This window comes from Gossypium arboreum, chromosome 10, assembly GCF_025698485.1.
Source record: "Gossypium arboreum isolate Shixiya-1 chromosome 10, ASM2569848v2, whole genome shotgun sequence".
NCBI classification, from domain to species: Eukaryota; Viridiplantae; Streptophyta; class Magnoliopsida; order Malvales; family Malvaceae; genus Gossypium; species Gossypium arboreum.
Window position 1 is genome coordinate 11,519,269 of NC_069079.1, and position 26,134 is coordinate 11,545,402.

Genomic DNA, 26,134 nt, shown 5'->3' on the forward strand with positions numbered 1-26,134 from the left:
CAATTCATGAAATATCTTACTTGTGTCTAGTGATTGTTGATACATATTTTATACGAATCATTATATACTCAAGTTTTTATTAAAATCCTTGAAGGATTTAAAATGATAGAAGCATATAGAAATTTCTGGAAAATTTTTCAATACCTTTGCGTAAATATTTATGGATTTGATTTGAACATATGTATTATTGTAGAAGGACCATAATCAAATTTTACTATGATTATTGTTGGAACTTTTCATGAGATCAAAATATATTTCCCTAAAATTCTTCCTGACTCATGACTTCCAGAATAATGGTGAAATAAATGTTTACCAAAATCATTCAAGTGATCATTTGAAAAGCTAGTATTAAATATTGGAATACATAAGATATGAGGTATTATGTAATGTTGTTATGATAAAGGGTTAATATTCATTGTACTTTTTTTCCCTTAATCGAGGTTTTTCACACTGGGGTTTCTTAGTAAGTTTTTTAATGAGGCAGCAAATTATGCGTATTATAGAAGGATTTTTATCTTAGTAAGGTTTTTACAAACCTCAATATCCAACCCGATTGCTGGATCCAATTTACAAGGTGTCACATTTGTGTCCAGAGCAACTACGATCAACTACATTCAATTTATCAACTACATTCAATTTATACTATTAAATGATCAATTTCAACTAATCATGCATACAATACAATATACAATAATTTATACGAACTTACGAAACCTCTAAAACTAACTCGAGGTTAAAATAGGACCAAATTTTAATATTTTCAAATTATTGGGTTCGTGTCGCAACATCATGAGGTTCCTCGTCGTGACACAACATAGTGAGTAAGTCTCGTCACAACAACCAAAGCCCGGTATCACGTCATGGCATGACAACCTGGTTTCATCACGGCAATAGACATTCGACATCATGACATGACATTCTGACTTGAAATGGTCAAGTTTTGGTATATGTTTACATTCACCTATAAAATTCAAATTCATTTGTACTACAATTTCAACACCCAAAACACATATCCAATGAATTCTAACATAGTTAACATACCATTCATACACATAAAGTTCAAATATACATGTTGAAATCTCACATCTGAACCATTCTTAGCATTTGCCAAATCCTCCTATTCATTCATATGTATAGAGAACCAAAATGGCTACAATTGAGCTATTTTCATTATATACCAATTCTTACTTCAAGGATTTAAGCTATTGATCATGTCATTTAAACATTATGTAACGACCCGATAGTTACAGGTAATCGAAAAGTGTACTTTCGGGTCTCCATTTTTGGAAAACAAATATTTATGAAGTTAGTTGTGTGGTTAATTAGGTTTTGGTTAGGTGAATTTGTTTAAATTAAGAGTAATTAGGTATAAGGACTAGATTGCATATAGGAGAAAGTTTAATTATACATTATAGAAAAGTAAAGGAACTAAATAAGCAATTAAACCTTAATTGACAAGTGGATGGTGTAGATGATGACATGTGTTAAAATAAAATTCATATATTAAATTATATTATATTTATTTACTTATTATTTAAGTAATTATTTTATTATTATATTATTATAATAAAACATAAAACAAAACAAATAAAGAAATGAAAAAAAAAGAAAGTTGAAACGAATAGAAAAGAAAATGGAGAAAGAAAAAGAAGGAGAAAATTAGGGTTTTAAGGTTCAAAACTCAATTGGTAAGTCAATTTAGTCCCTTTTTTCTTGAAATTTTTATGTTTTTAGAGTCCTAGTATTAAATACTACTTAACCTAAGTTGAAATTTTATAAATTATTGGATTTTTAGATGTTGTTCATGTTGAATAATTTAAGTACTTGGGACTAAATTGATAGAATTTTAAGTTAGGAATGAAAAAGGGATTGAATTGTAAAATAAATTATAAGTTTTGAGTATTAGGGACTAAATTGTAAAAATTTCAAAATTTAGGGATTTAAGTAAAATTAGAGAGTTGAGTTTAGTCTAAAGTAGAAATTGAATGAAAATATGGAATTAGTTTTGAAGAAATAAAGTTAGTCTCGATTTAGGGACTAAATTGGAATTTAGGCAAAAGTTGAATACAAATTGAAATATTCAATGTGAAATTGTATTGTATTGATGAATTTCAATTGTTTCAATTCTGTAGCTAACATTGTGTCAGAAACCTCGGCTAAGAGAAGAAAAGATGAAGTCGACGAGGAGTAGCTCAGAAATTCTGGTTTGTATTTCTATAATCCGAATCTAGAAATTATTATTTGTTGTATTTTGATTAAATGTTATGGTAAGTAAATGAGGTGAGTAATTATCATTATGACATTGAATTGAAAGTATGTGATTTTGTGATATTTGAATATTGGATGAATGTGACTTTCAAAAGTGAAATTGAAACCCTATTAGTTGTATCGGGCTAAGTCGGATATAGATGGCATACCATAGGATTGGAAGAGTTCAGGGATACTTCGACTTCGAGTCGATGAGACACTGGGTGTCAAATTATTACTTCTGATAAATTGAAGAGGTACTGGGTACCAATTTACTTCGGTTTAGCTGATGAGACACTGGTTGTCAACTTATTACTTCAAATTATCCAATGAGGCACTGGGTGCTAAACTTGTGTGTTTTGGTTGGATTCGTGTATCCGTCTAAGTTTGAGTCTTGTTAATAGGGGTAAATAAATGAAGTGATATTATGAAAGGTATTTGAAAATACCGAATGTGAAATTAGAAATGAGACATATGAATTGTGTGATACTGAGAAATGCTAATTGAGATAGTAATTGATGATAATTGAATGTGTTATAAATAATTTGTTCAATTGAATGACTATTGTTAATATATTTATGTATGTTATTTTTTTTTATTTTTAAGCATTCAAATTATAGAAATACCACTGAGTTTATACTTAGCATACGGTTTGTTTTCTGTGCGTAGGTTAAGTACTTAAAAGTTGATCATCGATTCAGCATCCACAACGATCTCGAACTCAAAACGTGGTGCTGTATATTTCTTTTTGTGTCGACATGTACCTAGGTTATCTAATACTTATCATTTTGTGAAGTGATTGTAAATGATATTATAAGTTGATATTGGTTGGTTATATGTATATGAACATATGCTTTATGTTGAGGCTATCAAATGGTATGTTTTAGTTGAAATTGGTATGAATTTAGAATTGGCTTGAATGATGTTTCATTGGATTGTTTTGGATAATATATGTGAAGTAACCATGTGGGTACATTGGTTAGGTCATTAGGTTGATTATTTTGACATGTTTTAAATGTATTTGATTGTGTTTTGTATTGGTTGAATAAATGGTTTTTGAGTTGCTCGCTGTTCAAGTCTGCAGGGTATGGTAAACTTGATGTTTAAGGTATATTTTGAGTTTACACAGCCAGACACACGGGTGTGTGACTGGACCATGTGAGACACACGGCTAACACATGGTGTGTGATTTGGCCGTGTATCCACTGTAACTTTAAAATTTCAAGCAGAATGCCCAGGTAATTTCAACGAGCAGAGACATGGGAGTATGTCTCATCGTGTGAGGCACACGCCTAGCACACGGGCGTGTGACTGGCCATGTAACCTAAGTCAGAGAGTTACACTGGGTCAAATACGGCCTGAGGCACGGGCATGTCCAATAGCCACACGGGCATGTCCTTTGACCACACGGGCGTGTCCCCTGTACCTAGGAAAAATTTCTAGAGTACCCAGTTTAGTTTCGTTTTTTTTCTAACACATATTTTGGGTCTCGATGGCTCAAAAGAGGGACAATATGATTAAATTATGATGTCTAAATGATTTTTAAATGTTCGTATTTGATCTACAATGTCCGGTAATGCTTCGTAACCCAATTCCGGCGACAGATAAGGGTTAGGGGGTGTTATACATTAAATGTTCACACTTTAATTCAAAATTGACTTTAACTAGGTACATGTCATATAACAAACCAAAAAGAGACTTTAAAAACATTGATGAGTTGAGGATTACAGGTTGGATGCTGGATTCAATGCTCGGGACCTCGAGATGTACCTAAACTTGTGCACGAGAAAACAAATCGTACGCTAAGCAATAAAGCTTAGTGGTATTTTCATGATTCAAATCAAAATAATATAAGTTTCAATCAATTGCATATATTCAACTTCATATCCTAATAACAATCAATTCATATACAATTCATGTTCATCCTCAATCAACATATCAACATATATCTATATATGCTACAAATTACACCAATTCTATCAAATGGATCAACTATACATTACCTAAATTATCAATCTAAGTATCCATATCATACCAATACCATTAATGTCAATAATATTTGCATTCCTACTCAATTTTCAACATTTAATCATATCACATTTCGTTTCTGAATCGAATCAATTCATTTGTTATCTTACCATATCGACCCTCAGGCTCGTTAATCGATTCGTATGGTATTTCACATGCTATCAATAATCAATATTGTTTATAAATACCTATAATTCAACTTTATAACATTTAATCATTTTCCAAATATCAATCAACCAATTCACCATTTATGTTCTCTATTAGCATGACTCAGACTCGAACGGATACACGGATCCCAACCAACATACCAATTTGGCACCCAATGTCTCGTCGGAATGTCTGAAGTAAATAGATTGTGCCCAGTGCTCATCGGTATAACCAAAATAAAAGTTATGCCATGCACTCATCGAAATGTCTGAAGGAAAATATGCCCAGCACTCATCGACATATAGCCGAAGTAATCTATACTCAATCTATCATATGACATGCCAAATATATCCGATTTTGCTCAAATAATTAATAGGGTAAGCAATTATCCAATTCATTATAGAACTAAATTTACATTTCATCGTTTTCAATTCATCAACCAATTCATCATTTCATTACATAACATAACATGATTCAACCCAATTCAAAGGCAATTTCATATTTTCATCAAGTTACACTATTTTCAATTCTATTCAGTTTAGCCATCTATTTCAATAACCAATCTCAATCATAACAATTCAATCCAGGTAATCATTTTCAACTCACCTCAATATCATACTATGCAAAACAGTATAAATATGCAACAACTATAATGATTTGAATCATTGGAATACAAATTGAAAACTCGAGTTCCTTTCCCTTTCAGCGGTCCTACGTCATCTTTATATACGAATAATAATACAAAAATATGCAATATCAAATTCCAGATCAAATTCACATTCAATTACAAAGTTATACATATTTCCAAGACAAGCATAACTTTCAATTTAGACCTTCGAATTAAAATCTAATTTCACATATATTCATTAGGGAACTTCTATTTTCTATTCCTATCAATTTTTTTAACAGTTTTACATTTTATTCAATTTGGTCCATAATATACTAAACTAGCAATTAGACTTTACAATTAAGTCATTTTCTTAAACTAAGCTTAATTTCGATCAATTTAACACCTAAATCTTTAGAACATGGAAACTTTCTAAAACTCTAACAGTTTCACAAATTGGTATTTGAGCTAGTTAAATCAAGCTCCCATGACTTCAAATTTATAAAAACTACAAAAAAAAAAATTACTTAATTGCATTACCTAATTATTGGCTAATTGTTTGAACCCTTAAAGCGTCTTCTTTTCTTTTTTTTTTTGTTTTGGTTCTCATAGCTTGGGGAAGAAGATGACATATTTTCTCTTCCTTTCCACTTTGTTTGTTATTTATATGTTAATTAACCTTTAATTACTTAATTGATTATGTTTAATTAAATAAACCCTTAATTACTTAAATTAATCTACTCCTACCATTAATGTCCAGTATCTCATGGTTGAGCATGGTCTAATTTTTATTTTGGATATTTGGTTAATTCCAATTGAAGTCCCCAAGCCATTTACTAATTAAAAATTCATAACAATTGTATTTGACAATTTAGTTTATGGGTCTTAATTAAACACAATTTCGACTTAATTAACTATCTTAATTTCAATTCATCTAAATATTAACTCTGAAAATATCCTTATTTAATATTTACAGACTCAGTTTATGAAAACGGGATCTAAAACCATATTTTCTGATACCACTGGAAATCAAGCCATTACACATTATCTATTAATGGACATTGAAGGGAAATGTTATAAATATTTTATTATTATAAAATGGATGTCCATGATAAGAACTTTTATATACTTTACAACTCTAAAATTCATTAGTAATAAAAATTTATTTCATTCATATTTTTTAAATATGCATTGTATTGATTAATAAAATTACTTCTCTTTTGATATTTTATGTTTGTTATTCCTTATTATCTTTCTTTTTTATTCTTTATTTTATAACATAATGAAGATTTTTATTTTTGGGCTTGCTGCGGTGGCCCAATGATTGTTTTTGGTAAATTGAGGTGATCCATTAAAATGAGTACTAATTCCACCAAAAATAATACAAAGCCTCATCTACTTTCAGTCCCGCCAAACGCCTGCTGCACCACCGTCGACTGCCGTGTTCCTCCTCTTCCCCTACTCACTCACCTCTCTTCATTTCGATAATCTTAATATTGAATTTCACTTCATTTTCGGACCCAGCATGGCGGCTTTTACTTTCACAGCGTCTTCTTTATTCGGTTCCAGAATTACCGAGCCATTAACCTTAATCTCCTCGAAATCGCCATCCATGTAAGCTTATTAACCAGCAGAACGTCACTAATCCCTATGAATAAAGGAATTTGTTCAAAGAATGTTTTTTTTTTTTTCAGGTTGAACTTCAAAAGAACTCCAGTCATTAAAATCTCATGTGATTACTCTTGCTTGGAAGTAAGTTTTTTCTTTTAATCTTATTTTTATGGTTTTAGGGAATTAATTGTTTCTTTTTGTTGTTTTTACTTCGTCAGTTTTCTTTAGAGTAATAATTTTGATGTTATTATTTTGCACGCACCAAATTGATAATTATAGCGGTAGCTTAAACATGTTTGGGGGATTGCATTTGGTGAATATGACTATTAAATTTGTATTTTATAGCTGTTTTATTTTGCAGATGGATGGTTTTTTTAATGCTATTATTAATGGGGTTTGTTTGTTTTGATTGAATGGTAATATTGAAAGTGATGGACTTTGCTGAAACCTTGCATCTTGTCATTTCAAGGTTAAGGATGTTCATTATCGACCTCCAGGGACTCAGATTAACCTTTTGAATGGAGTTAGCTTTTCACTTCCGGAGAGAAGGTAAATGCTTTATTTGTCAATAATAGAATATTACTATTTTAAAATCAATGTTGAATAGGGAATACTCTTAGGAACATTGGGCAATTTATCAGCTGATCGGATGTAAGCTCTCGAAAAAAAAAAAAAAGAGAATGATCATACAACATTGGAATATCCTGCTGCACCTTCAAAGCTGACTTTTTGTTATGGAGTAAATGGTTTGTGTGAATTGTTGCAGCTTTGGCTTAATTTTTGGACAGAGTGGAAGTGGAAAAACTACGCTCTTGCAGGTCTGCTATATATGTATATGTGGGCTTTTGATCATTCACTTTATATACCTTGTATGTCTCTTATTTTTCTTTCTCCTTTCAGCTACTTGCAGGATTGAGCAAACCAACGTCAGGCTCTATTTTTATTCAGAGATATACAGATGATGGCAAACCAACTCAATCTCCGAAGTCATTGGTTCCAGAAAGAGTTGGTATTGTGTTCCAGTTCCCAGAGAGGTACATCATATCAACTGAAAAATTCTGTTCGTCTTTGTTTGTTTGATTGGATTTTGGATCTCTTTGATAGCTACATTCTTGTAATTTTTTCTTCATGGGTCATCTTTTGCATGTTTGCTGGACTTTTGAGTTTTCTTAAGTAGTTGCTTTTGCAATCTTTCAAAGATGTCTTAGGAACATGCATGTTTATCCTGGTACTGTATCTTGTTGATGAAAACTCTTGCTTCTGTTATTAATGCAATGTTTTATGCCCATTAAGCAAAATGCTTCTTTTTATTTGGTTAATGTTTAACTGGTTTAATACCAATTAGTAGTTTGAACTCTTCTTATATATTGTCAACTTAATTTATTCTCTATCGTTGTTCATGTTCTTACTTCTTGTAAGTTCTATATGTTGCTGGCTAGGTATTTTGTAGCGGACAATGTGCTTGACGAAGTTACATTTGGCTGGCCAAGGCAAAGGGGTGGACCTCAATTGAAGGAGCATCTGGCATTAAATCTCCAAAGAGCGTTTAATTGGGTATGCATGCTCATATCATTTTTTTTATCTACTTGGGGTCATTAAACTTTCCCTCTCACCTATGTACTGCTTTTGGTGGGTATTTGTTCTTAAAGCCTTCATTTTAGCCAAATCTAAGATGAATTCTTTAAATGATGTTAGGTTGGATTGAATGGTATCTCCTTGGATAAAGATCCTCACTCATTAAGTGGTGGTTACAAACGACGGCTTGCTCTTGCAATTCAATTAGTAAGGACCTAGCGAGTTATTTGCAATCTGCAGTACAATTTTTAAACAAGGATATTCATAATGCCAATTCTTTTGTGATTATTTATATCTTGACATGATTTCTGGCCACTAATTATTTTGGTTATAATTCTTTTTCTTGTTGTTCTTTTTCATTGTCTGATGGCTGAAGGCACAAGTCCCTGACTTATTAATATTGGATGAGCCTCTCGCTGGTCTTGGTATGGCATTGCTTTTTCTATTCTGTTTTCTTACATTTTATGTTATCTTCTGTTTATGATATAGTTTAGAAACTAGAGTTCCTGGATAGAGCATGACTTATGAAGTGCTTTCAAAAGCACCAAGAAATTGTACTAATTGATTTGGCTTTGACATGTCTATAAATAGTTCACTTTCAGATTTCTTTACCCTCTAAATCTTATTGTTCCTTATACTTCTGCAAAATCAGATTGGAAGGCGCGTGCAGATGTTGTTAAACTTTTGAAGCATCTGAAGAAAGAATTAACCATACTTGTTGTCAGTCATGATCTCAAGTAAGTCTTTGATTTCCATTCTAGTTTTTTTCCATTGGAGTGTTATATTAGAGTATTATAATATCTAGCTTATGTATGTCATAATTGGGTAAAAGAGAACTGGGTAAGAACCGTCTCTCTTCATTCAATTCCAATGCCGTCTTCTAACAACTCTTTTATAATAATGAGTTGTACAACTTAATCAATCCAAGTTGATATATGTTGTACCTAAACCCTTTTATGATTTATATGATGATATCCAAGATGCAATAAATCGAACTTTGTTGTTTCTAATTCTCTTTCGATTGTATGTGCTAATACTTTCAGCTTATGGAGCATTTTGGTTTATTTTCAGAGAGCTAGAAGAGTTAGTTGATCAATCTTGGAGGATGGAAATGGGTGGATTTCTGAGGGAAGAGCAGCTAGTGGTTTAGTTTAGAATATTGCTCAGGTTATTGACATTTCTCACTTTGAGGTTTGATAGTCCTCTCTTTCTTCAAGTTTTCAGACTAAATTCAGGTATTGCTGTAGCTCAATGATGGATTTCTTTGGGGTACATTGCTTGTGGATCAGATTATCTCAAGAAAGAATTTGGATGAGACTTAAAAATAATCATAAGCATTTCTTCAGAAGACTAGAGAAACCAAGTGAACAACTTTATTATGACACCCAGAAGGATAATATAGATTTCTTCTAATAGGCTATGGAGTTCATCAAAACTAAACACATTACAATGGAGTAGATATTGCGAAGACACAAGATTGACATTCTTATTGTGAAGGATGAAAGCTATTAGTAAGCATTTGTTGTCCTTTCTTCTCTACAGCTCCAACACCAAGTCTACAATGGCAGCAGCAGAAGATGGGAAGACATATGTTAGAAAAAATTAATCACTCAACTACTTTATTGCAAATCTCAATACAGTCTATATTGCTACTGTCTTTGTGTTAACATCACAATAATATATTGGTTAGCAATATATTTCTGGTTATGCCAAAAATATTGCCTATTCATAGGTTAACTATGAACATCAATTGTGGTGGTGTATCAAATACTTCTTGAATTATATTTATGTACTTTTTCAAGAAAAATATTTGTCCAGTACAACATTCTGATGGTATGCATTTGACCGTTTTCCCTTTCGACATCATTGTTTTGATTTTATTTTTTCTTTTCGGTTTTATGGAATGTACTTTGGGATCAACCACATAAACAATGGTAACTATATACTATGATTTTTTTTGGCTGTTTTTTTTGGGGGGGGGGGGAGGCTGGGGAATTAATTTAAATGCCCTAGATAGCTGAAATTTATACCAAAAGATTATATCAATGTCAAGGGGTGCATGATACTTACAGTCTGCTTCTGTTTTAATCCAGTGCGCCCCATTTGAACTTGCAGCAGTACAACCAGTAACTCCATATTGAGGCTGAGGCATTACTGAGGACTTGTAATTTTGTGTTCCTGCCCTGGACGTTGATCCCTGAGAAAACCAGTTCTTGACTTCAACTTGGTGCATCTGCTCTCCATCAGTACTATCGCCATCATTGTAAGGAGTATTATTCATCTCATTCTTATGCTGAACTTTTGATTCTCTTTCAGCTATAGAGCTTTCAGGATGGATTTTTCTGTGAAACAGTCTAGTGACCTGCAAGCCACACTGAAAGTAAAACTCATGCTGGGGATTAGAAATCCTTTTACCCCTTTCATTAGAATAATTAATCTGAAGGACTATCCTAGATCTGCTCCATCTAAGGTATAAAAATAAATGGAGAATTGGACTTGTCTTATGTTGCTCTGACTCTTCTCTTTTGTCCCATGTTGAATACCCATATCCATCACATATTCAGCCATTTGTATGAGTTATGATTCTACAAATGTATGAATGAACTTGGAAAAGATTGAGGATACTTGAGTTGGATACGTACTTGTATCCGACATCAGCTAAGTCCAAGTAACATAGGACTTATCAGTTGACCATGTCGATGTTCAGGGAAGAAACAAGAAGTGTTTTTCAATGGTGAGATTATAATTAGATTTATTGGAATATCCATAGAATTTGCAAATTACCAAAAGAAAAAGGTTGATATGTCATGTTAGCATGTGGTTAATTTCAGTTTTTCACTTCTCTTTTTTTTTCTGAACTTGCTAGTGTAGGTACCGAGTTCTGTTTAAAAGGGCAAAATCTAAATCCTCCCTAGCTGATATGTTATTGACAATTTTGGCAAGTATTCTTTGCTGATAGAGAGTTAGGTCTATATTATCTGAACTTTTCAGTCCTAAAGCTGTGATGTCCAATTCTTGCACAGAAATTGAACATAGGTACGAAAATATAATATTCCAAATATAAGGAACAACTTTAAAATGAAAATTAAACACATACTCGTAATACAGACTCATCCTAAATTCAAGTATTATAGTTAAAGACTGTCCCAGAAATATATGCCACTGAATTATGTTATGTTTTATTATTTTATTACCACAAAAGGCCATGTTGTGGACTTCTAGACTCTAGGACTGAAATGTTCTGACTTGCCAGAGTTTGACTCGTTTTTCAGTGAATGGTTTATAATCTAAGGCTTGAGAATTATGGTATTGGCATACATGATTCTTGTACCTTCTGCTCCTTGTACTCTTTAATTATTGTAGACTTTTTGACTAAGATCAATGCTACAAAATATGTGTTTTCGAAGGCAGGGATGCACCATTGGATTTTACATTATTGAGGTCCTCCTCCTTAAAATTCTTATAAAGTTGTTAGAGAATCCAGCCCCTGAAGACAGAAGACTCACCTTTTGGAGTTTTTTCTTGGTTGAAACAGGATTAGTTTCTTTGGTGAAAGAGATAGAACTCCTTGAAGAAGCATGAAGCATTTTCAGAATCTTCTTGATGAAATGCTTGAGAGGTTTACTTGTTTGTTTGGTCTGCATTTCTTCTTTCCCACATTTTTCCATAGTACTCTCATCTGCAATTTTTGTACCGTAGAACAGTTCTGCAAGTGTTGCCTTTTCTTTCTTTACCTGAAATCTTGTTTCTGGGAGTTCTATCAAAGACCCAAACAGATATCCTTGAAGTGGACAAACAATTGCCTTCCCATATTCTTCAGCACTCACTTCTTGTGTTGGCTCACCATTAAGTGCAATTGTGCTAACCAGACTGTTCCTTCCTGATGATTCATGAGACCCATGTTCTTCAGCTTCAGGCCCAAGGAACTTCTCCAGTTCATCATTGATGACCTTAAAATCATTTTCTGTCACCTCTGTTTTTCCCTCGGTTATGTTTTCCAAAAACATGGTGAATCTTGGTGTTACAGGCTCGCCAATAGCCCACTCAGATGCCAGAGTTCCAATGGTCAGAAAGTCAGTGGATGTTTCATCTCCAAAGTTGTCTACTTCACCAGCTTTGAAATCTGTGGAGTTTTCACTTTCCTGTTTGCGCTGGGTTGTGTATCTTGATCCATATCCACAGCTGGAAGTTGACTTAGGATGCGAGTCTTGCTCATTGAAGGATGAATAAGCTGAAAGACAGGTGCAGTAGTTCCCTGAAGTCAGGAGTTTAAAGACATCAGACAACAGTTGCACAAAAAGGAATTTATGTTGTGCTTAAGCAGAACTTATGGATTTTCATTTTAAGCACTTATATTAATGTACTTGGTTTAGCCATCATGAAATGAAGAGAAATAAGATACACCTGAGACCATGAAGATGGGTGGCTACTACATTAGAAAATCTTTAGAGGAAAAATGATACCGAGTTCTGACTCTTAGCTATGTGGCCGTCACCACCTAGTTTCAACAGTAGTGTAAGGAGCCTATATTTTACCCTCTGTTTTAGGTTTATAATCTATCTGTTTTATATCTATATATAACTCTGCGAGGGATTCTAATGACTAATGCCTTAGTTCGTGTTGGGCAAGTCAACTGATTATCCATATTCAGCTATGCTGATCCAATCTAGTGATGATTTTCATGCCTCCAGGATTGCTTTGTGAATGAAAGAAGTCGGAATACCAATTCTGAAATCCTTGAAAGGCTCAATATTACTTTGCTGTAACTTATGCCACGTCCATCCTAGAAACTGCAGCAACAACAGTAAGAGGTGAACTTAGCAGGACTTTAACATTTATGCTACTGTAAGAATCTAATGAATTGGAGACTACTTACCTTCATTTTTTTCTCGCTTTGAAGAGCTTGTTTGATGTCAGATTGTTTTGGTTTTCATAGGAGGAATGTGTAGAGATAGATAATTTAGATGAATAATGCACGAAACATCCAGGATCTCCTCATCAATACTAGTAGCAAGTAATCGGCCAGTGATTGTTAGAGAGAAACAATTAGAAAAATACAGACTTTGGTTGGCTGGTCTCTGGCAATATCAAATCAAATTGAAAAGTTGGAGAGTGGTTCCTGGACCCTTGCTTTCATGACTGTCATCTCTGTCCTGCATTACATGCATTGTTGAAGTATGTGCATGCCTACTTGAATGCATACAAGATCTGTACAGCCATGACTTTACCAAGTCTATCTTATATCAGATTATGGTACACTGAGAAGCATGCAAACAATTCATATCCAAATTGGGTGCATATGATCAATGAGACTAGACATCTCATGTACAATTACTTTATGATGTGTATTTTTTTGTAGGATGCTGCCACCATTACGAGGACTAGGGACGTACTTAAAGGTTTCTACCTCAATAAGGTCCTCATCTATTGTACTGATGTCATTCTGGTTTTTTCTAGCTAAAATAGCTCAAACAATCTTATGTGTTAGGAACTGCAATTATTGATTTCACAGCTTAGTTCAATTGAAGCTTGGTGAAACCTGCAACATTGTTCAACTCAACTGTTTGCAGATGATAATCGGTAATCATGCATTTTCATAAATTTTGTTCATGGAATTTATTAACACCATGTTCCTTGTTCTTCTTAATTAGAATTCGTTATAATTTTAGACCTTGATTAAAATGAGAACATGGGCATCTCATATGGGACATAGGGCAGAGGCAAGTTTCACTTTATAATCTAGATTTCCCAGCTTTACTTATTGCGAATTATCATGGTAATACATCTCTATATCTTGCAATGTTACAGGCTGGTTACAGATTATTAGACACAAATCTTATGCATGATATCAGGGTTAATTCTAGGGAAATGATAGGGAATTTTCTGATTAATTTCTTTCCTCTTTTAAGCCATTTAAATGTGTATATATAGCCTTACTTTTGAGATGAATAAATAACAATTTCATCAAGTCTCTTTTAGATTTTACATGGTTCCATAAATTGAAAAAAACTGAACTCCACCATGCAGTAATGTCATCGTAGTCGTTATCATACACATGGCTGGTGATACTTATAATGAATTTGCACTTGATGCAGGCATGATAATGAGGCCTTTTTAGCAATTGAAGATTGGTACTAACATGCTCTCTTGTTCTTGCATGTATATTTTTGGATTAAGAAACTTGCCAATGAGACAGGGTTGCCGACATTGATACTTCAGTATACCCAAAAGCATCAAAGAGTCTAAGATGTTAGAGTGAGCCGAGGAGGAAGATATGGTTCGCATCAAGACAAAAGCCACCCCAAAATGTCTTCAACTTGAATCCTAGACCCCCCCCCCCCCCCCAAATTTGGATGTGAGGGCAACTTTTTGTCATGTGCCTCTGCATATAATCATGGTCCATTGTGTTGAATACTTATCTTCAGTCATATCCTATCATTACCTAACAGTGAAAGTGCAGGGCCGTATTACTTACATTACATGTATATTTGATGACAGCTAACGTTGTTATTAAGAGTCTTTGTGAATGAAACTTTAAACACAAGTTTCTCTTATGGCTCATTTAATCATAAAAAACTTTTTAAGTATCCGCATCTAGCACCTATATCCAATACATATTAAGGCGTAAGTATGAGAATACGATCTTCCAACACGTAAAAAATTGAGTATAGTTGTGTTGGACACATATCCATATCCAGTACTCTTTTTCTGTTTGGATAATACAACCCACATTTTGTCTTTGTTGATTATGATTGCTTGAAATATTTCATTATTGAGATACTGATTGAGGTGAAACATGCCCTATACTGTATTTGAGGTAAAGTAGGGCTTTGAGGGGATGCTCATTATTTATAATTTCATGGTTTTGGGTTTGAGGGTGCTCATTTTGAGCTGCTAAAGAACATGAGTGAAGAACAAGGTTGCGAGAGAAGACCCAAGTAGACATAAAACATGTCTAATGGCTATTTTATGGAAGAAAGTGGGAAAGGGTGCCCCCAAATTCCTTTTTACTGTGTGCTACAGTCTATACCAGGACGAGCAAAAAGGGTGCAACATACATGACTTTCTGTTGGCTAAATAAACCCCAGATTTGATGGTGGACATGTGAATCCCACATGGAACTTTTACAAATTTTCATTGTTTTTCCCATTTTTCTCTCTAAAGAGTAAATTATAAAAATAGTCACTCTACTATTAGTATATTTTCTTTTGGTCACCCAAGTTTAAAATTTTTTATTTTAGTATTAACATTATCGAAATATAATAATTTAGCCACCTATTCGTTAAATCACTAATGGAAGCTTTTTTTTATTGGAATAGTAATAACTTTAGCCTTTCAACGTTTACAAATTCAATCATTAGTCTTAATTCTAAAAAATCAATAAATTTAACAACGAACTTTATAGATTTTGTCAATTTAGTTTTGACTCTTAATTTTTTTAAATATTAATCTTTAAAAAATATTTAAAAGTTCATTTGTTGATAAAATACATAAATTTGATAAAAATACATATAAAATCATAAATAGATGAATATCTATTTTTCTCTTTTAACATCAAATTTATTTATTAAATAAAATAATTTTAAAACTCACAAACAAAACTTAAATTAGATTGAATTTTTTCCTTTTTAATTTCATTTTATAAACAATAATTTGTTTATTATATTTCCATCTTATTCTTTAGTTCTCGTCAAATCTACTAAGTGCTAGGCATTGCCATCAATAACGCTTACTTTGAATTTTTCAATTTTCACATCTTCCGTCGTCATACTATCCAACTAGGATTGGTTGCAAAGTTGCCAACATGACTTTCCACTTACTGAATCTCAAGACTTCATCTTCACTTGTGTGTGTATATATGTATATATGTATGTAGATATATATCCCAAATTGCATATACCCTCAAGTTGTATTGATCCAACTTGAATATGATGATTATTAATATTGAAAAAAAAGGGAAAAGTTGAATACGTTAAGTCTTCTTCATTAACTTTCTTTTCCCTAAATTGTTTTATTTATAAGATTATTATTTTATTTATAAATATATTACGGTAATAAATAAATTTCATGTTAAAAAATAAATATCATTTATTTATATATATTCTTCTATTATTTATTTTAAATATAATTATTTTTAACCTGTAAAATTCTAATGATCTAATTCTTTTAAACCGAGATGTTAATATTATGAATTGATTTCTTAAAAGTAGAACAAAAATTTAAATTTTTATCCAATAAAAACTTAAATAAGCATTGGTATAAAACAAAAACATCAATATTTAAGAATTAAGTTACAGTTGATGTAGCAAGTAAGATGGGTAAATCTCAGAAATCATAATCATTGATTCTAAGGCACCTAATATGAGCTCTTTTAAGATGTTGGCTGTTTTACCATATAAATCAAACAAAGGTAAACTACCAAAATAGTCACTATTATTTTCCTCAGGTTATATTTTACTCACTTATATTTGAAATATTCGTTTCAGTTACTTATGTTAACATGTTGTACCATTTTAGTCATCGAGCCATTAACGGTGTAATGGTAAGCTAACGTGACACGTTAAATCATCATTTCAAACGAAAATTTTAAGTTAAATTATACAATTGATTCCCATATTTTTTTCATTTCAAGCAATTTTTTTCTTTTTCTTTTAACTTTTTCTTCTTCTTTTTCATTCTCTTCTTCTTCTCCCTCTATTTCCGTCCCTTCTCCATCTCTTTTAATATAAAAGAAAAAAAATTAAATTGCTCAAAACGAAAAAAAATATAAGGACCAATTATAAATTTAACCTAAAATTTTCATTTGAAATGATGATTTAACGTGCTACGTCAGCTTACCATTAATAGTAATTATCACACAGTGACTAAAATGTTACAATACAATAACGTAAGTAACTAAAACATAACAATTCAAATATAAGTGAGTAAAATATAACTTAAGGAAAATAAAAAGTGACTATTTTGATTAATCCAAAGATTATTACTTAATAGGCAAAAATTGAAAGGTAGACCAAAACTAATTTTAAATTTGATTATCTATTTTCTTAATGATTTTATTGTCATGACCCAAAACAATAAAATCGAGGCTACATTTATCAATTTCTTTTACTTACAATTGGTTCATTTAATTTTTGAATTACTCATTTTAATCCTTTTCTTATCTCTACTTAAAATTTAGCTTTCTTTTATTAATTTAACCCCTATTTTTTTTTTTAATCCAAAAAATCGCATTTCTTCTTTCACCATCATTCATTCTTCAATCCTCTTTAGATTTTACCAGAAAATGATCTCATATTGCCAACCTTCTTTTCTTTTCTTTTTCCTTCTTTCTTAATATTTATTATTTTATAACTGTTTAAAACGTTACTTTCAAATAAAAATAAAAAACTCATTACATTTATTTATTAAATGTTGTTGACCCAATCAATAATTTTCTCCATTATAAAATTGAAGAGAAAAATATGTAAATAATATATTTTTTATCAAATTATAGTTTTTTTCAAATAATTTTTTATTTTTAGATTTTTTATGAATTTTAGCTATTTGTATATATATAATTTTTTTTAATTTTAAGGTTATAACATAGCATATACATTACCACACCTACCATCTTGGCTTATCCCATAAGAATTGTTAAAGTATAAAAAACAAGTAAGCGCTAAATTAATAAAAATTATAAAAGTTGAAGCTTAAATTTATGATTAAACAAAATAATGAACAAAAAGACTGAAAATGAATAATTTAAAAATAAAGAGATTAAATTTTAACAAATAAAATGACTAAATCCAAAATCTAGAATATAGCAAAAGCCTACCAACAAACAAATTCATAATTAAATAGCCCAAATAATAAAAGAAACCCAAACAACATCTTTCATTTTATATTACACAATTAATCATTCCAATTAAATAAATATTTTTATTATTTAAATATTTAAAATGAATAAAATTCAAGTTAATAATTTAAATATATAAAACTCCATATTAGCCTGATAATTAAGGTGTTTATTGCCCCGACATAGTCTAGGTTCGAATCGTGCTAATTGCATTGTTGTTAGGCTTTTACTCTCCTCTTGTAAATATTAATTGAGTAAGATATTGTCGTGTGACTTTTAGAATTAATAACTAAAAATTAAAGTAAAACTAAAAAAGAGAGTGAGCAAAAGTTTTGAAAACCTCAAATTTAATATTTTTACAATATTAAATTTTCATTTTAAATTATGTCACATAACACCGACGTCTTATTTAATGATTAAATTAACAATCTTAGGAACAAAAAGACATTATTGATATAACATCGATAGTTTGAGGATATAATTAGAATGTTTTAAAGTTTAAAAACTAATTCCAAATGAGGATCATAATCAATTTCTTATGCAACTAACTCTATGAGTTGGAATAATTTTTTTTTTTAAACATTAACCTCATTATAGATTTTTATTATATCTGCTTTTTTATACAACATCTAGAATTGCTCGTAATTCCTTCTCAACCCTTAAATAGGAGGATAATGTATTCCAGTGCATTTGAACCCACGTCTTCCTACACTAATAACAATATCAATGTCAATGGAGTTAAGACTCAATCGACAACTGGCAAAAGATCATTAAGAACAATAGAAAACAATAGAAAATCAAATTTTATATACTTTTATTTTATTTTTAATAAATAAGATTTAAATTTAAAAATAATATGATTAAGTAAAATATATATTTTGTTTGTTATTAATTATTTTATTAATTATTATAATTTGAATAAGTGTCAACTCAATTGATTAATTAAAATTGAAGATTGAATATAATTGATATTCAATTTGATTTTATTAACATTGATGTTATCATTTGTAAAATTAATAAAATTAATATCAATAACAATTATAGTTAAGTTAATAATCTCTTGATTTAATAATAAAATTATTATTTTATATTAAATTATGATACACTCATTATGTGTATATAATTTTTTTGTAAAGTAATACATTTATAAATAATTTATCTAAAATGTAATGAGATTTTGATTAAAATGATAAAATATTCAAACTTTGAAAATGATTTTATTAAGAAAGGCAATCACCGATTCTTAACATAAGCTATAAACAAACATGAAGAATTTAAAAAAAAAAAAAGCTTTTGGAAATAAGGAATAATGCTTTACCTCCTAGAATTAAACACTTCCTTTGGTTAGTTTTACATCGAAGACTCCTTACTAACTGTGAAAGGGTTAAGAGGAATTTGTCTAACAACATAGAGTGTATACTTTGTGGAGGCCCTCAAGAAACATATTTACACATTCTATGTGATTGTCATTTTGCGACTGAAGTATCGTTGTAGACGATTTCTGTTGATTGTGTCTCTAGATTTTTTTTATTTGGATTTGGCCGAATGGGTGGTTGCCAATCTTAGAGGACAATTTCAGGTCGGATCTAGTGGTGCTGAGTCAATAATCATCTTCGTGACTTTGTGTTAGATGTTATGGAAAAATAGGAATAATTGCGTGTTCCAGCAAGCGATTGACAAAGTAGAAGATATGATAACATGCACCGAGTGTTTTGCTAAACATATCATTGAAGCAAATCTGAAGAATAATAGATCCGGAGATTTCCAATTTCCAAGCTGTGATGGGGAGGTGGTGTCCACCCAACCATGGATGGATCAAAGTCAACACCGATGAAGCGATTAGTAGGGATGGAAATTGGTCAACAATTGGGAGAGTATTACACAACTTGTTAGGGAATTGGATTGAAGGGTTTTAAAGATTTGTTGGGAAGGGTTCGACTATGGTTACTGAGTTGTGGATGATTCTACATGGCTTAGAAATAGCTCAAAGAAGAGGCTACACTAAGGTGATTGTCGCATCTAATTGCATGATGGCTATAGATATGATTAAAGAATGCTCCAGAAGTACACATTCAATGACTCTTGTTAGGAAAATCAAGGAAGTGTCCGGTCAGGTTTCAACAATTAAGTTTTAGTTTGTGAATAGGGAAAGAAATAAGGTTGTTGATTGGCTAACCAAATCATGTCATTCTAATGATATTAATTTAGTTTATGTTGATGTTCCTACAACTCATGTTAGGAGAATACTTTTAAATAACTCAATTTAAGGTAATGTGTTGCCTTCTCTTATCTATCAAAAAAAAAAAAAAAAGCTTTTGAGGATTTTGGTCATACTTATAGATTCAAATCATTGAATGTACGTGTTTTTTTAATTTACAATAGATTTAAGTTATTTTAATAAATTGATAATTGAATCTTAATTTAATTGACATAAATATTATTGTAGTATTAAGAGGATGTACATCAAGTGAGTTAAAACACATTTATAATCTAATTGGAGAGAGAGACTATAGATAGCTCAAATCATTTATATAAAAATCATTTTAATAAATTTTATATAAAATATAAAAAAATTATAAGAATATTTGTTATTTTTAAAAAAAATTAACTTATATCATCCATTGAATAAAAAAATGAATAATTAAAAAATAGTTTCCAATAAAGATAAAGATTTGGGCGGGGGAATCCCTAGTAAATTCTGACACGCCACTCATGGGCTTCTGCTGTATAATAACTCAGAATGGAAGAGAAACTATTTTCTAGTTTAGCCACGCGTCATTCTACCACTGGACAAATCAACCTCCAAGGCTTACCATTGGTTGGATTTGCCAACAAACTTTTGAACGCAATTCCCTTTACCAAAATTTCCGTCTCTATTCAAACCAGTCCAATTCCGCAAAAGACAAAAGAATTCTTCCCCATTAAATCCCCTCATCTGACTGCAAATATTCCCTAGAATCCGACCAGATCCGAAAAATCATGGGAACCGAGATATCGGAGCCGTTGATTCTCGACAAGGAAAGCATCGACGACGGTGCCGGCATCGAGTCGGAGCTAGTCCCTGAATGGAAAGATCAAATAACGATCAGAGGGCTCGTGGTAAGCGCCTTGTTAGGGACGCTCTTTTGTATCATCACGCACAAGCTCAATTTAACCGTCGGGATTATTCCGTCGTTGAATGTCGGCGCCGGGTTGCTCGGATTCTTCTTTGTGAAGTCGTGGACCGGTTTTCTGACTAAGTTAGGGTTTCAAGTCTCACCTTTTACCAAACAAGAAAACACCGTCATTCAAACTTGCGTCGTGGCTTGTTATGGCCTTGCTTTTAGTGGTAAACTGCTAAAAAAAAGCCTTCAGCTTTTAACGAATTTGATCCTTCTTTTGGCAAAATTTGATTAAAATTCGTTATTGATTAAGAAATGATTAGCTTGTTTCTGTTCCGTTTAAAGCACTGGAAGCTTGATTTTGGCCGTTAAGTTTCGCTCTGGCGAAAAACGCCTCCAACTTTTAGTGAAATTAATCAGTTTTTATCTCTAAATGATTAAGAAACGATTATTAGTTGTATTAGTAAGGTTGTTAGAATTTCATATTATTGATTTAACTTAAAAAGTATTGAAGAAGCTTAATTCTTAGCGTTAAATTAAGTAATTAAATGGACTGAGGAAGCTCTAGATTTAGTGTTAAATTAAGTAATTAAATTGAATCTTAAGCTCACTAGCTCCGTCTTCTGCCGCAATATCTTATCTTTGACAGGGGGGTTTGGGTCATATATGATTGCAATGGATGAGAGAACATATAAACTTATTGGTGCTGATTACCCTGGAAACCGAGCTGAAGATATTAAGAACCCGGGGTTAGGGTGGATGACTGGTTTTCTCTTTGTTGTCAGCTTCCTTGGCCTGTTTAGTCTTACTCCCCTTCGTAAGGTACTGCTCTTGTTATAATCTTTATTATAAACTCCTTTTATGAGATAGTTTAGATTTCAGTTAAAGTTTCATTTTTGTTGTGAAAGTGATGTTCTCTGTACTCTTAGTTTTATTCAAGTATCCGTGACTGTAATTTTGGTTTAATTTTGGCATTGTTTATATTCAACCTTGGTGAATCGATTTTAAGTGTTACAGGTTTATACTTATCAGTAATTTTTTGTGCTTTGATTAAAAAAAACCTTGGTCATTTAGATGTGATAATATTTTGTTTATTGTTACGACCATCCTTTTACCAATACGAGTGCACTTCCAGAAGGTTTTTGCACAGTATGTAGTTGTAATTTTCTAATTCAACCTTCTAATCTATCTTTGTATTGTATCAGGTAATGGTACTGGATTATAAACTTACATATCCAAGTGGGACTGCCACAGCAATGTTGATAAATAGTTTTCATACTCACTCTGGTGCTGAGCTTGCAGGGTACTTATTACATACATTGTGCTCATTACCTTTTCATAGATCTACATGCAGTTTCCATTGATGTAGCACTTAATCAGAAACTTAGTGGAAAGGAAATTCGTTTTTCTCATTAAGTTATCAAACTTAGATAATTAAGAATGGAAGGTCCATCTAGTTCTAACAATCATGCATTTATTAACATTAATGAAACTGCTGCTTAAATCATAACCTTTGCTTTATAAATAACTAGAGAGAATGGTGTTGACATTTAAAACCACATTTTTTTTTTTGCTTTATAAATAACTAGAGAGAATGGTGTTGACATTTAAAACCACATTTTTTTTTCCAGATTATATATATACACACATACATCAGACATCCAAACACACGCACACGCCAAAATATATAACATTTATGGTATTTTACAGGAAGCAAGTCAAGTGTCTTGGAAAATATCTAAGCATAAGTTTCATTTGGAGCTGTTTCAAGTGGTTTTTCAGTGGTATTGGCGATTCCTGTGGGTTTGATAATTTTCCCAGTTTCGGCTTAATGCTGTTCAGAAACACGTAAGTCCCCTCAGATTTAGTTTCTCATGTAAACTCCCACTTTTTCCTTTTTCCCCAGTTGAAAGAATGCTCGTATAAGTTAATAAGAATACTTGATCTTTCTTTTTGAATCACTATTCAAAGGCAATGGGACCTTTATTACCATTAAACAGAGGTAAAGTTGATGGTAAAATATATGTGATGCATTAGTTTATGTGTAGTGAGTTGGTCCTTCATAGGATTAGTATGCTACCAGTTGAGGGAAAAGAACTAACAGAAAGAAAGAGGACATAGAAAGATTTCAAACTTGATTAGCATGTATTCCAAAGCCATACATATGTCTATAATTATAATGCATGCAAGATGTCATTTCTTGATTGATTTATGCTAGTAGCTTGGCATGTAATCAGACATTAATTTGGATTTTAGGAAAATCTCATCAGCATGATTTATGATTTCTGTATTTAATGTTTTAATAATATTGTTGCCTTCACCTGACTCCCTCATACAGGTTCTATTTTGACTTTAGTCCAACCTATGTTGGTTGTGGTCTTATTTGCCCTCACATAGTCAACTGCTCAGTTCTTCTTGGGGCTATCATATCGTGGGGTTTCCTCTGGCCCTTCATTTCTGCACATGCCGGTGATTGGTACCCTTCTGGCCTGGAAAGCAATAATTTTAAAGGTCTTTATGGGTATAAGGTACAGTGAAATTTTTTATGCTTATGCTTCTGTTACTGTTGTGGAGAGTTTTGATGGTTCTGTCCCTCATCTTCTGGTTTTCTGCTCAGTCTTTTGTCCTAATGGAAATGTTCTTTTCTCATAACTCATCTAAAGAGGTTTTCTGGGTCATGACTTTTTCACAGGTCTTCATAGCTATTGCTCTTATCCTTGGGGATGGTCTTTACAACTTGATCAAGATAATATATATATCTGCAAAGGAAATGTGCAACAAAAGCACCAAGCTGAGCAAGCTTCCTATTGTTAATGAGGTTATAGGTGAGGATGCCCTATTTTTTCTTTCTTTTGGCCATCTGTGAGGATGCCATGGTTAGGCTGCTTTGCATGCATTCTTCTGTGTTGTTCATGTGCATGTATCTCTGTTTTGTTGCTTTTTTCCCTAGCTTTAGGAATAGTGAAGTCATAGTCACCGGAGAGTGGGTTCTATTAATATGACATTTGTTCATAGTTCTTGGTGAAAACTCATTGATAGATGCAACTTTAGTGCCTTAATTTGAATATGTAAGTTTGCCTTGTCAAAACTTCTGAATCTTTTCTGAACTTCTAGGCAAAATGTATATGCAAGTATCTTTTTCATTGTTCTTAAAGCATTCTGTCCTCCACTGTGGGTTTATTTAACTATTGTTGTGCTTCCGCAGATAATGAGAGTTCTAAAGTACTTGCAGAGCAGAGAAAAAGAGATGACATATTTCTTAAAGACAGGATACCAACTTGGTTTGCTGCTTCTGGATATGTGGCCTTGGCTGCTATATCAACAGCTACTATTCCAATAATCTTTCCACCCCTAAAGTGGTATTTGGTTCTTGTTTCATACATTATTGCCCCTGCTCTTGCCTTCTGCAACTCTTATGGAACTGGACTTACAGACTGGAGCCTGTCTTCCACTTATGGGAAGATTGGTCTTTTCATTATAGCTTCCTTAGTCGGAAGCGATGGTGGAGTCATGGCTGGTTTGGCTGCCTGTGGGGTTATGATGTCTATTGTCTCCACCGCAGCTGATCTAATGCAAGATTTCAAGACGGGTTACCTTACTCTATCATCAGCCAAGTCTATGTTTGTGAGCCAGTTACTGGGAACAGCCATGGGATGTGTCATTGCTCCACTCACATTCTGGATGTTTTGGACTGCTTTTGAAGTTGGGTCACCTGATGGTCCATACAAAGCACCTTATGCGGTGATATTCAGGGAAATGGCCATTCTTGGTATTGAGGGCTTCTCGGAGCTTCCCAAGCATTGTTTGGCTTTATGTTTCGGATTCTTCATTGGTGCTTTTCTTGTAAACCTCTTGAAGGATGTGACTCCCAAGGAAATTTCACAGTTCATTCCTATTCCAATGGCTATGGCAGTTCCATTCTACATTGGAGCTTACTTTGCAGTCGACATGTTCGTCGGAACAGTAATCTTGTTTATATGGGAACGAATTAACCAGAAGGATGCAGAGGATTACGCTGGTGCGGTTGCTTCAGGTTTAATTTGCGGTGACGGTATTTGGACAATACCATCGGCCATACTTTCTATCTTGAGGATCAATCCACCAATTTGCATGTACTTTGGGCCTTCTCTGAGTAGTTGATTAGGAAATCGACTGGCTATCATATGGAAGTGTATTGTATGAAGTGGAAGGTTTATTAGATTCTGTATATATGTCTGTTCTTTTGTATATTTCCAATCGTGGATTATAAGACAACAATCTCTCTTAAGTAATTGGATTCATCAGAGGACTTCTCTGAAATCTCAAAGTCGGTTTTACAAGAAACTTCTCTGTTCGTATGAACCACTAGCCCTAGCTATAGCATGAAAGTTTACATTATCGTTGAATTCAGTGGAATTTGGTTGGTTCCTGTAGTCATCCGTCTGCTAGTGATGGTGTTTAAAAGTATAGTTTGAATTTCAGCTTATATTTTTTAGAAAGCCTTGTCAATCACTGTACTAGCTTTCTATATCATGGAAATTGACATTATTGTTGAATTTGGAGTGTGCTCTTCGTTTTTATTTTATTTTTTTATTTTTGGTAAAGGGAAATAAAAAGAATGTATTATTACATTATAGGCTCTACCCAAAAAATTAAGCAAGGCAATCATTGATAGGAGAAGAGTGATGGTTGTGTTTCTTATGAAAAATGAAGCAGTGGCGGGTGACATCCAGCTCTCCAAATCATTTAATTTTTATTGAAGAAAAAGTGTAAGAAATAATTGTAGCTAGCAATAGCAAGAATAGATAGGATAAGGGGAGAGCCATGGTGCTGCCAATTAGAGATGGTTCTACCAAATTTGGAAGTTATGTTTGACTGATTGATGGAAACAAAAGCTGGGTGTGACTTTTTCTTTTGTTAAAATCAAGAAATCTCATCCAACATTTATGGGTCTGATGTTGACATGCTTTAGAAAAAGCAGGTAAATTATTAAATTTTGGTGAA

The 26,134-nt window shown here is 32.3% G+C and overlaps 3 protein-coding genes across 14 annotated transcripts; 2 read left to right on the forward strand and 1 right to left on the reverse strand.

The window, feature by feature from the left end:
* The first annotated feature begins 6,340 nt into the window (after positions 1–6,340).
* Positions 6,341–14,759, forward strand: LOC108489468 (ABC transporter I family member 11, chloroplastic). Of its 12 annotated transcripts, none has more exons than XR_008272987.1 (16): positions 6,341–6,643; positions 6,724–6,781; positions 7,110–7,189; positions 7,407–7,458; positions 7,541–7,674; positions 8,080–8,194; positions 8,336–8,422; positions 8,592–8,640; positions 8,868–8,952; positions 9,287–9,382; positions 10,309–10,478; positions 11,751–12,730; positions 12,907–13,060; positions 13,575–13,631; positions 13,728–13,795; positions 14,393–14,759. XR_008272987.1 is itself a non-coding variant. In XM_017794033.2 (11 exons), exons 1-10 carry the CDS (start codon positions 6,555–6,557, stop codon positions 9,363–9,365), a joined length of 828 nt encoding a protein of 275 aa, XP_017649522.1. In that variant the 5' UTR covers positions 6,341–6,554; the 3' UTR covers positions 9,366–9,406; positions 9,505–10,022. The 12 variants fall into 12 exon arrangements, 3 of the variants coding, with proteins under 3 accessions (XP_017649522.1, XP_017649521.1, XP_017649525.1); XR_008272990.1 differs by having other exon boundaries at positions 12,907–13,026; positions 13,704–13,795; positions 14,311–14,759; XR_008272989.1 differs by having other exon boundaries at positions 12,907–13,026; positions 13,704–13,795.
* LOC108487966 (protein LAZY 1) lies at positions 10,225–13,097 on the reverse strand. Its single transcript, XM_017792292.1, has 5 exons — positions 13,092–13,097; positions 12,939–13,005; positions 11,722–12,470; positions 10,286–10,577; positions 10,225–10,232 (listed from the first exon to the last, which is right to left on the reverse strand). The coding sequence occupies exons 1-5, from the start codon at positions 13,095–13,097 to the stop codon at positions 10,225–10,227; spliced, it is 1,122 nt and encodes a 373-aa protein (XP_017647781.1).
* A 6,076-nt stretch (positions 14,760–20,835) lies between the features above and the next one.
* On the forward strand, positions 20,836–25,686 carry LOC108489351 (probable metal-nicotianamine transporter YSL6). The gene is made up of 7 exons (XM_017793844.2): positions 20,836–21,378; positions 21,801–21,973; positions 22,357–22,454; positions 22,862–22,999; positions 23,490–23,679; positions 23,844–23,976; positions 24,357–25,686. The coding sequence occupies exons 1-7, from the start codon at positions 21,030–21,032 to the stop codon at positions 25,289–25,291; spliced, it is 2,016 nt and encodes a 671-aa protein (XP_017649333.1). The 5' UTR covers positions 20,836–21,029; the 3' UTR covers positions 25,292–25,686.
* The last annotated feature ends 448 nt before the right edge of the window (positions 25,687–26,134 follow it).